The following is a 12,069-nucleotide window of genomic DNA, read 5'->3' as shown; positions in this document are numbered from 1 at the left end:
GGTGACTGTCTGCCCTGCATGGTTCAGCCATAGGAATTCTACTTCTCTTCTCAGATAGGGATGTACTTGGACCACACTGAAATTATTCCTCCAAACAACCATATTGGGCTCAACTTTTCTCAGACAATTGCTTAAAATATTGAACCCATCTAAAATGTTTTTTTAAAGAGAAAAAAAGAAAAACAACTTTAAATGATATAAATCAGCACCTCAAGTTTTGGATACTTACTTAGGTCCATTCTATGTGGGTTATAATGTTGCCGATCCTTTGAATAGGATCTTTATGTTTTCAAAATTGTTACTCGAGTTTAGTGTCGCTACTGTGTTTGTTTGAGGAAGTGCTGGAGATCAAAGAGAAGACCCTTCACACTCTAGACAAGAGTTCATCCACTGAGCTGTGGCCCCAGCCCAGATACTGTTCATTGGTCTTGAAACCCCACGGCTCTTCATTTTATGCAAAGCTGATGATCTAACTCCAGACACTGTACAGGGTAAATGCCACCAATCGCCTTTCCCAATCCCCTTAGTAAATCTTCAGCTTACTAAAATACACATCAAGATTGGATGTGGTCAGTAACGGTAGATACAGCTCCTAGACAGTCAGAATTCACCAATGCCGTAGATACCACAGGACCAGGACTGTGCAACAGGCAAACATCTGCACTATTGCTTTTCTCACCGGCCTATTGAGGGTTTTTCTTCCTGGAGCCCAGGTTTATACTATCGGTCTCCCTTGTGTCTCAAGATGTGCCAGGGCTCTAGAAGGAGAAGGAGTCACACATTCTGACATGGGCAGGGAAAAGGTTATTACATGTAAGCAATGATTTCAAATCACACCAACCTCAGAAGTAATGCTAGGATCATTTTTAATGAAACAAAATGTTTTCTCTCCACCTGGAGCTCCAGCTCATCTCAACATGGCTCAGTTCCAGAGGTTCCCAGAGGCAGGCAGAGGACAGGCAGGAGCATCTTGCATGCTTGGAACAATATGCTCATGCTCCATGCAACAGCTCTGCATGCCTCCCCGACAGCTTGAACACCCCTGCTCATTCCATGAAAGTACTGGCTGAAGTCACAGGAGCCCCAATAACACAAAAGGCCCAGCCCTGTCTGCATGAAGGCATGTAGGCAACAGTTGCAAAGGTATGACATCGGTCATCTTTACCGGATCTGGTTCATACACTGCAAAGCATCATCTGGTGAGATCACATACACACACGCACACATACACACACACACACACACACACACACACATGCACGCACGCACGCACGCACGCACGCACGCACACACACACACACGCTTCTAATCAGAATTATGGAAGCTGTTTCTGAGACAGATACAGCATACAGCGGCTTTCTCTGACCCATTCCAGGATGTCCCAATGCAAGAGGGCCCTGGTCCTCCTGGTGGGCACCTGTATATCTCACCTTCAGAGCGCAGTGGACCCTGACACTAAGACCATGCCCATAGACTGATAATACGAAGAATCTGGCCATGGTGTTTGCTTCCAGATGATGCTGGGGGAAGGGGAAGCAAGTGGGGAGAAGGAAGAGACCAACTGGCCAAGAATAGAAAATGACTGTCTCCAGGTGCTATGTATATGGAGAGTTTTTAGGACTCTATAATGGGCCCCAGGACTGCAAACATGGTGTAAACAGGTCTACCCTTCCCGCTGCCCTCTCCCTTACTAAACCATTAGATTACATTCCTGCTTGCCGTCAAAGCCCATTCACTTACTTGGCTATGTCCTTATGCCTAACTTATTCCTGATGCTAATTACTGAGGTTCAGCTACCAAAACACCAAGGCCCAACAGTCAAAACTCATTATTTGGCTACACTGACTAACAAGTCCCATCCGGCCTTACCAACTCATCCTAACATAGATGTCCCCTTTTCTCCTTGGAAACCACTCCTTCAGGCTCACCAGCTGCTGACTTTGCCCTGCCCAGAGCCGCCCCCCACCCCATAGCTTGTCCCCTCAGGTGTGATCTCTGCTTACTTGGAGGCCCCTTCAGATTTCCGCACCCCTCAGGCTGTGGTTCGCAATAAGTCATGTGTGAACTGGTCTATGAAGACCTAAGCACATGGAAGTTTCTAGTAATTCGACAGACTAATTCTATGTCTGCAAAAGTTAACAGTACATAACTAAACTTAGATTTGTCTGTCTTTGCGTTTTAAATGTTACTTTTCCAGGAATTAATTTTGCTAAAACTATGACAGACTGACATCTGAAAAAAAGAGTAAGGGAAAGGTCTCTCATGGCAGGGGGTGGAGAATAGGGAACATGTTCTATATGATTGTATCTGCTTACCACCTTCCATAATAAAAACTTCAAAAAATAAATAAAACCAAACAGCTGTTCATTTTCAGTCTCTCCTCAAATATAGATATGTAATTGTTAGAAAATAAATACAAATTTTGTTATTTTACTAATATAAGGATCCTGCCAGACTTGAAGCAGCCTCAGTTCCAGAGAACTGAGGCCTCTGGACTGGAGTGGGAAGTCCCCACCCCTGTGTGAAGCCAAGCTGGGGGCATCATTCATACGTTCCCTGTGAAGAGATCCCTCAACTCTGAGGAACAGTTCCTGGACTTAATGTTTGAAATGTTTGAACTTTTACTCTCCTTTTTTAACTTTTAGGAAGAGCAAAACTTAGCCACTGAGATATTTTGCTTTTAAACTCAAAGTACCCAGAACACTAGGAGCCTACATGTTGGTCCCATTTTTCATTTAAATTACAACAATCACAAAAGCTGGTTGTGTCTTCACATACATGAACTTTGACATGCAGGTACTAGGCCCTTTTCTTGTCTGGTCATAAAGGCATTCCAGGACTAGTTTTTACCTCAAGAAGGATAAAATAAACAAGCCTGTTACTCATTTTGACATCCCACAGGAGTTTTTATGCAAGTATTAAAAATCAAAAACAAAAAAACAACACCAGCTTAAGACTAAACACCTCCAACATGACATATCTCTGGCAGCTTTGTCCTAATGGCAAGAAGACCACTGACTGACTTAAAAGCAAACAATCAATTGAAAGGGGGATTCTTCTGAGGACAGGGAACGAAGATAAAATATGCTGGGGGGGGTGAGGATGGCTCTAGGCCACTCATTTGTCTAAGGACCAGCAACAACACACAGGGTGTCCCTGCTGAATCCTCTGAAGGAGGATGTGGCTACTGTTTTAGGCTTATGGTGAAATAACCACTTGAGGGCAAGGCTGCGGGGAGCCGTCGCAGGGCGCCGCCTGTAAGGGTATGAGCGCCAGGTTCCCTGTAACTAAGAAGCAGCCTGCTCGGTGAAGACAGGGCTGCCACCCCATCTGCCAAGCCCGCGGGAGCTGGCACCGTGCCTCCCTGCCTGCCGCCCTGCTACCCACCTGATCCTTGGAGACCTCCTTTGATGGAGCGTTTATGCCAAGCTTTTCCAGAGGATAGACAATCTGTCGTCGTGGTCGCACGGGAACCAAGTAATGAAGGGCAGATGTTAGGGAGTGGGCGTAGGAGTTCTGGATCTGAAAGGCAGCAATCTCTACTTTAGGGGAGAGAATGTCAGAGGCGCACAGCGCAGATGTCGGCACGCTGCTTGACAAATACAAAACTCTTCACTCGGCCAAGTCAGAGAGGGGAGGGGAAAAAAAATCAGCAAATAAACAAACATACTCTTCGAGCAGAGGAATGAATTGTAGATAATGCCTGACACTAATGAAGATAATTACGAGAGTAATTCCATTACTATCTCTGTGGGAATGACAGATAAACAAGTGGTTTGGTTTATGGGATTTTTCAGTACAAGTATTTCCCCCAGGAGAATATTCTTCTCCATAGTGATCGTGAATCAGCTTGATTTGACCCCATTAAGCTGTGTTATCCGAGCCCTGTTAACCTTTGTGTGTCTGGCACAAGCTGTAACACACGTAGATAAAATGCCACCCAGGGGGCAGCAGAGGCCAGATGTGAAAGCACTCGGGCAACATCACTGGGGCTTTTAAAAAAAAATGAAATAAGGGTCTTAGAATGAAGGAATAAAACTGGAGAGTGGGGGTAGAGAAGAGAATCAAATAATTTTGATTTGTATGGTGATGAAGTTATGAACTGGATTTATGCTTGCTGAAAGAGATAAACAACTTTTACAACAATGCCTTAAATATTACTTTTATCTAGTTTTTAAAACTTGACAGAGAACAGTGTCTCTCACATTTATGCAATCTTGGGAATTATAAAAAAAGAAAAAGAAACTCAGGGCCAAGAAACCATTTCACCCTTGTCACAGTTAGGGTTTCTATTGCTGCAATGAAAAACCATTACCAAATAGCAAGTTGGGGAGGTAAGGGTTTATTTGGCTTACACTTTCATATCATAATAGAAGGAAGCCAGGACAGCAACTTAAACAGGGCAGGAACCTAGAGGCAGGAGCTGGTGCAGAGGCCATGGGGGAGAGCTGCTTACTGGCTTGTCTCACAAGGCTTATTTAGCCCACCTTCTTACAGAAGCCAGGGCCAGTGGCCCAGGGATGGCACCACCCACCATGGACTGAGACCTCCCACACTGATCACTAAATGAGAAAATGCCATACAGCTGGATCTCATGGAGGCCTTCCCTCGGATGCGGCTCCTTTCTCTGATGACTCTAGCTTGTGTCAAGTTGACACACAAAACCTGCCAGTACAACCCTCAAGTGTAAAACTGGGAAGAAACCAAACTGGCAATGATGTATCTACTTACTGAATTGAAGCTAGAGAGAGAAAAAAAGTAAAGCAGAATTAGATGTATCTTAATAGATGTAATAGTTTGCATATGACTTGTGTGCCATTTTAAAGTAGCCATGGGCATTTATATCAGCTTCCATGAGAGCTTTTGTTTGTTTCTTTGTTTCTGTTTTTGTCTTTTTTTCAAAAAAGACAGGGCTTCTCTGTATAACAAATTCTGTTGACCAGGCTGGCCTCAAACTCATAGAAATCCACCTGCCTCTGTCTTTTGTTGCTGAGATGAAAGGTGTGCACCACCACTGCCCAGCCAGAAGAACTTTCAAAACTCCTTCACCACTGCACCTCACACCCTGACTTCACATGTTACTGAAAATCGGAACCCAGGAAACCCTGGCCAGAGTGCGGTTTGCATGTCTGTGAATGTCTAGGTCCGTTGTTCTCAATCATAAAATTATTTTCATTGCTTCTCCATAACTGTAATTCTGCTACTATTATGAATCGTCATGCAAATATCTGACATGCAGGATAGCTGATAGTTGATCCCCAGAGGGGTCGTGACTCACAGGTTGAGAACCACTGGTCTACGTCCTGATGAAGATGCTTGCATGAGGTAAAGGGAGAGCATCTGCCACAGTGAGATACAGGCAGCTCGATTTCACTGCCAGAGGACTTCGGGCTGAATTTGGGACTTCTCACTCAAATGACTTGGGACGGCATCTCACTCTTGTCTTCTGTGTAAACCAACTGGCAGTGTGACTGAGGAAAGTGTTTCCAAGGGTGCTTTGCGGCTTTCCTAACGCCACACTGGTTGGAAAGCAGAGGCGGGGGCAATGAAATGCCCAAGATGTCTTTACTGTGGACGCAAGTGCACTTTGCTCTTGACATCCCATATCCAGGTAGTGTGGCAAATAGAAACTAAGAATTTAATATCACACCTGGAAGGTCACACAGTTGGTATTCAGTCAAGCGTAAAGTGAAGGAAATTGTTTGAGGCCAGGGTTTTCCTGTACAACTGTTATTTTCCGGGTCATTAATCATCTTGCTGGCCTGCTACATTTTACAGGGGACACAAGCACCAAACCAAAACAAAACCTCCCTGAAGCAGGGTCCACAGCTCACGACAACTCTTTTCCACAGGCTTCCTCCAGCTGGCTTTTGTTTAAGATGATACAGGGGCACAACTATTATAAGTGTATGCGCTAATGCGCTCACAGATTGTCTGAGAAATACTTTGGCAAGTAAGAGCATCTGAAAATTGCCCTTAGTTCCTCACGGCCACTGAGAAAAAGGGTGGACAGTGTCAAGGGCTCTCAGTAGAATGTGGAAAAGCTTGAGGTCATGACCCAGAACTGAAGGGACAACTTCTACTCAACCTTGAAAGTACACACCAAGCTGGGGACCACCGTTAGTGACCAAGGGACGAGTTTTCAGAGTCCCCATGGGAATCTGGCCTAAATCACACTTACTTGTGGAACATCCAGGTGACAGTACATGAGTAGGTGAAGGTGTGTGTGTGTGTGTGTGTGTGTGTGTGTGTGTGTGTGTGTATCAGTAGCTCCTATGAGACATAGCTTGAGGAAGAAAAAACACGGGCACAGCCTGCATGGTAAAACATGCAGTCCTGAGCACCAAAGCAGGATAAGAGGAGGACGTGGAGGTGAGATGAGCTGGTATTTGGATGGATATAAACAACATGTGCACGGTCTCTGTTGCTGTGTTACTCGGTGGAAATATAGCAAGCTTTAGATGGAACGGCATAGGTATTCCCTATAGCAGAGTTCCATTACAACTGTACGTCTCCCCCGTTCATCCATTGTTTTTATGGAAATGGTTATAAATTTTATTCAGAATGCACTGTATAGCACACCAATTTTATAGGCTGGAACTACTTTATTTTACTTATTTCTGTAGGGTTCTGTATTTCAAAGAACATGATAGGATCATGTTGGCTTCACACCATGAGAAATAATTGGCTGCTTGTGTCTTGTTCAGCTAGAGTTTTCGGTTGCCATTTTGCCAATATAGGAAAACCAACCAATTTGGTTGGTTCTTGTTGTTTCAAAAACTGGAAGCCTCCCGGACTTTCGCCACAGTGAAGCAAATGGCCTAATCAAATATGGCCCGTGGAGATTCAGCTTCATGCTACAGTCAAAGTCCTCACGAGCAGAACAAACAAGACGCAGCGCACACGGGATGCCACCATGCACACCTATGCGCAGGAGGGGACAGCCTATGTCAGCCTCTTACCTTGTTCTCCCGAGATTGTGGGTATATGGGGTAGTAGAGACATGACTTATAGCCTAAGCGAAGGATCTCCTTCAGGAAAAACTTGGTGTAGTGTCGGAAAATAGGGTTCAGGGCAAAATGGTTCAAGCGCCCATGTTCTTCTTGCTGGTGGTGGCTGAAGTAGATGAAATCCTCGATGTTATAATGAGATCGTATGTACTCTATATCCTAGAGAAGAGGCAGAGGAAGGATGTTTCAAACCAATTACCTGTGTGCATGTTGTGATAAAGAGCTATGTAAAAAGTCCCTTAAGTGGGGCTGGGGAATAGCTTACTTGGTAAAGATCTTCTCATTCAAACACGAGGACCTTAACTGATCCTCAGAACCCATGCCCGCTCCCCCCCCCCCAAAAAAAATGTCTTCTGTGCTGTACTCTAATCCCAGGGCTGGGGAGATAGAGAAAGGAGGATTCCTGTCGGTCATGGGCCACACAGCCTCATTCAGCAAATGGCAGGCCAATTTGAGAGTTGGCTCCTGAGAAACAATACCTGAGGCTGTGCTTTTGCTTCCCCATGCATGCACATATATATGCATCCACACATGGATAAACACACACACACACACACACACACAATTGTTAAAAATTGCTTCAAGTGCAATAGTGAAAAGTGTGTTTCTTCCACTATTCATTGTCCTGTCTTTAATTGTTTTTGCAGCACTGGGGGTTGAGCTGAGAGTCTTGCGCATGCTTGGCCAGTGCTCTACCTCTGAGCTACATCCACAGCCCTTGGTTATTGAGACTGGGTCTCTCTACGGGAGCTCAGGCTCACCTTGAACTCACTATGTAAGCAAGGCTAGCCTAGAATTAGTGATCCCTTTGCCTCAGCCTCCTGAGTTCTGGGATTACAGGTTTACAGACATTGCCACGCTTGGCTTACTGACTCTTAGAAAAGAAAGTGTGTGCTTGTTCAGGTAGCTGTCTGTGGAAGGTGGCTAACTAGTTTAGTTCTTAGGTAGCTGTCTGTGGAAGGTGGCTAACTAGGTTAGTTCTTAGGTCTTTGGCTACTGTCAACCTGGCAAGCCTCAGTGCCGGGTCAGGTTCGGCATAGCAGTCTCAGCACATTTCTGGGCACGAGGAGCTGCAGTGAGTCAGGGCAAGTGCTGAGCACACGTATCTGAGAGTCAGCAGACAGGCTCCCTGGTCTCCTGGATTTGTTACCAATCACCTGCTAGTGGAGAAATATTTCATCTCGGAATTATACCCATTAGTACACAACTTGGCTGGGAAGAAAGAACCCTAACGGGGTATGGCATTCCTCCCTCTGCTCCTGTGACACATAAGGGGTTTATGCAATGGGAGGCAATTTAAGGAACTCAGGAGTGTTTCCTCAGAGAGGAAAATCCTGGGCGCGGGGCTCCTGTCTTCATGGGCCTTTGTCTCTTCACACTACAGTGGCATCAGGACTCATGAGTGCTAACTGTGCACTGTGCAGCCTGGCCCCCTTCACCACTCTGGTGTGCACCGTTGAGAGCAGGGAAGGAAAAGGGATAATCCAAAGTGCAAGTGACTGTCCCTGATGACAAGAAAATTCATTTTTGACAAATATGGCCTCCAAGTCTCTACTGTAAACCCATTGAGTGCAAATCCAAACATAGTATAAATAACAGCCACACCAAATGATCAAACCAAATGCAGATGGATAAAATACAGTTTCAAGAACAGAGACTGAAGAATATGAAGAACTCAGCTTAAGTTGTAACCAGCAAGCTGTGACAGCTTTCAATATGTATACAAATGTCCCCTCCCTAGCCCGCCGGCACCCAGCTTCTGTTCCAAAGTATAACAGAAATTGCAACCACCCAGCAAGTGGTGGCACCCCAGAGCAGTTCTGGCAGCCTTTCAATCTTCATTGACCCTGGAATGGCTTTTATACCACAAGACTTTAATTACCAAGGAAACATTGCTCATTATAACATAAAAAGAGTGATATAGGCAAGACTGAGAAATCATTGAAAAGGAAAAGGCGGGGAGCTAATGGGGGTCATTAACTTCAAAACAGCAGATGGGCCACGTGCATCTAATTTTATTCTCATTCCAAGTCCCTTAAATAACAAGAACATTTTTTATTTAGATTTTTTTTATTTAAATTTTCGAAGAAGAATAATGGGATAGAAGAGAGGCCAGCGTGTAAGGCAGTGTCACCATGAAAGGAAACTTTATGGCTTGGTTAAACCTTCTTCTCTGGGTCCACACTGGGGTTCCTGCCTGCCTATTGCTACTACATCCAAGAGTACACAAGTGGAAGTGAAAGAATGGATGCCCACCTCCCGGTTGGTCAGGTGGGTAGCCCTGCCAGTATCAGTGGGGAAGAAGTGGAGAGTCGCATCCATGCCTGCCACCCACAGTGGCGATTCAATCTTTCATTCATGACACAGACTGTGAGATACTAATATGACAGACAAGAGGGGAGAAACATGACTTGCTACAGTGAGGAAAAGGATAATTCAGATGACGGGAGAATTTTCAAAATCAATGTACTGCCTTCATAGGTCCCCCAAATAAATCTTGCCTATAACATAATTTAATATCAAGAAGAAACTGTAAGTGAATTAAGGGAAAGGCATGGAAGTTAAATATAGGAACTCTGAGAGAGAGATTCCAAAAGAAGACCTGGATATATCGAAATCATAGTCAGAGACAGAATTAGAAGGTCAGAAAACTAATGTCAAGAAAATATTTTCAAGTAACAAGTAACAAATGCATTTATTGGGAACCCCAGGTAAGACAGCACTTACTGCCCTCTAACACTTCTCAAAGCCTGCCATCAAAACCAGACTGCACTGCATCCCCTGGGCTCCACACTAGGGCCCACAGCCTGGGCAGCTGTATCACTTAAATCTAGATACCTAAATGCCAGTGTAAGAACACAATCAAATAACAGAAAGGGCAATATGGTATCACCAGAGCCCAGTTATCCTACAACAGCAAGAACTGAACAACTCAACACAACTGAAGCACAAAAAATTGACCTAAAACTTACTTTATGAAAATTATAGATGTCTTAAAGATGATCTGAACAAATCCCTTAAAGAAACAGAGGAAAAAACAAACAACAAAAATTGGAAAGACTCAATAAACACCTAAAAGAAAGCCAAGAAAAAACAATCAGGTGAAGAAAACAGTCCAAGACCTGAAATGGAAATAGAAGCAATAAAGAAAACACAAAATGAAGGAATCCTAGAAATGGAAAATTTGGGTAAGCAAACAGGAACTATAGATGCAAACAGCACCAACAGAATACAAGAGAGGAAAGATAGAATGTCAGGCATTGAAGGCGCAATACAGGAAATAAATTCATCTGTCAAAGAAAATGTTAAATCTAAAACATTCCTAACACAAAGCATCTAGGAAATCTGGAAAAGACCAAACATAAGAATAACAGGAATAGAAGAAGGAGAAGAAACCCAGCTCAAAAACCCAGAGAGGATATTTAACAAAATCATAGAAGAAATTTCCAGCCTAAAGAAGGACATGCTTATAAAGGTGTAAGAATACCAAATAGATTGAGTCAGAAATGAAAATTCCTTCACTACATAATAATAAAAACACTAAACATGGTAAACAATGTTGTGGGGCAATGGTCATTTATCCTGTCACTTGCGCTATTTTTAATAGAATGCTGATTGGCCAGTAACCAGGCAGGAAGTATAGGCAGGGTGATCAGGTAGGAAATAAAGGCAAGGCAATGAGAACAGGAGAATTCTGAAAAGAGGGAAGCCCAGTCTCTAGTAATGACCCACTCTCAGAGGAAGCAAGATATTACTGCCTCACTGAAAAGGACGGAGCCACGTGGCTAACTCAGACAAGAATTATGGGCTAATGTAAGTTATAAGAATTAGTTAATAAGAAGCCTGAGCTAATGGGCCAATCAGTTTTTAACTAATGTAGACCTCTGTGTGATTTCTTTGGGACTTACAACTGCAGGAACTAGGCAGGACAGAAACCTCAGTCAACAGAATGGCACCCACAGGGACAATTACATCCACATAAAGCCCGAGACAGCTTGGGAAGTAATTCTAGATAGAATAGAGTAAAGCATGGCTTACTGATAGCAACACTTTCTCAGGTGGGCTCTGCTTGCTAGAGGCAAGTGTTCTCATTTAAGAGAGGCTTCCTGACTCAGCATTAGCTGTGAAACCTTGCAGCTCTTTTAAGAGGTCCTGCCACAAAACACTTAAATGGTGTTGATGAAAAGCTGACCGCATGCTTTTTGGTGGTAGCATGGACCTTGAAACGCCACTGAGTTGTGGCAATAAACGTGGCTCCAGTCAGTACCTCTGCCATGAGGCTGGAATCTCAGAAGGCTAAGGAATGGGCTGGATCCAGCCGTCAAAACCATGGCTTTAATCCTAGCCATATCACTTAGCAAATTAAAGACTCATGTGGTCAGAAAAAGAGAGATATACAGTAAAGATAGATTCAAAGATGAATAACCCTCTAAATAGTTTACTGTGTGTTTTAAAATATATGCAGGCTTGGGAGAAAAATGAGAAAAAAAAAGGATAAAGTCCTTAAAATAAAAAAAGAGTACTTGGGTGTGGTGGCACACACCTTCAACCCCAGTACTTGAAAGGCAGCCTGGTCTACAGAGTGAGTTCCAGGACAAAGATACACAGAGAAACCCTGTCTCAAAAAGCCAAAAATTAAAAACAAAAATAAAAAAATTGAGTTTAAAATAAAGTCACATAAAGATGGAAAACACACAGAGAATCTAGATACTGTATGTTATTATGTTCTCTTTAAATTGTTTAATGGCTGAGGAAGGAGCAACCACTACTAAACTATATTTGTTTATAAATGCTGCTGAATTAATTCAGGATAGGTATTCTGAAGATGCCTTGACTTCATAATTCAAGTCAAAAGGTATGTTACTTTGGAGAAGAGATTTTGCTTTTGTTTTCACAGGAGATGAGAGGCTCTGGATTCATTCTGAGTAAGAAAAATCATGTTTGATCAAGGAAGACCACCTGAGAAATCTCCAGTAGGAATGGGTGGCCCAGATGTCTGAGTTCTACATCCAGAAAATATTCAAGACTGCTTCCTGAGATGATCAAACCTCACAGGATA

General features: G+C 43.6%; 1 protein-coding gene across 3 annotated transcripts in view; it reads right to left on the bottom strand.

Moving 5' to 3' along the window:
- Cfap61 (cilia and flagella associated protein 61) overlaps positions 1–12,069 on the bottom strand; it is a 270,585-nt gene that overhangs the window by 147,943 nt on the left and 110,573 nt on the right. For 2 of the 3 annotated variants that reach the window (XM_075962374.1, XM_075962373.1), the window contains exons 16-17: positions 6,963–7,169; positions 3,388–3,522 (exon numbers count right to left, since the gene is read on the bottom strand). In XM_075962374.1, the coding sequence (XP_075818489.1) occupies positions 3,388–3,522; positions 6,963–7,169 (342 nt within the window). The remainder of the gene's footprint in view (positions 1–3,387; positions 3,523–6,962; positions 7,170–12,069) is intronic. The other variant, XM_075962375.1, reaches the window with a different exon arrangement.

The sequence above is a fragment of the Microtus pennsylvanicus genome, chromosome 2, assembly GCF_037038515.1.
Source record: "Microtus pennsylvanicus isolate mMicPen1 chromosome 2, mMicPen1.hap1, whole genome shotgun sequence".
NCBI lineage: Eukaryota > Metazoa > Chordata > Mammalia > Rodentia > Cricetidae > Microtus > Microtus pennsylvanicus.
The sequence above is the reverse complement of the archived record's forward strand: the minus strand, read 5'-3'. Positions and strand labels throughout refer to the sequence as shown.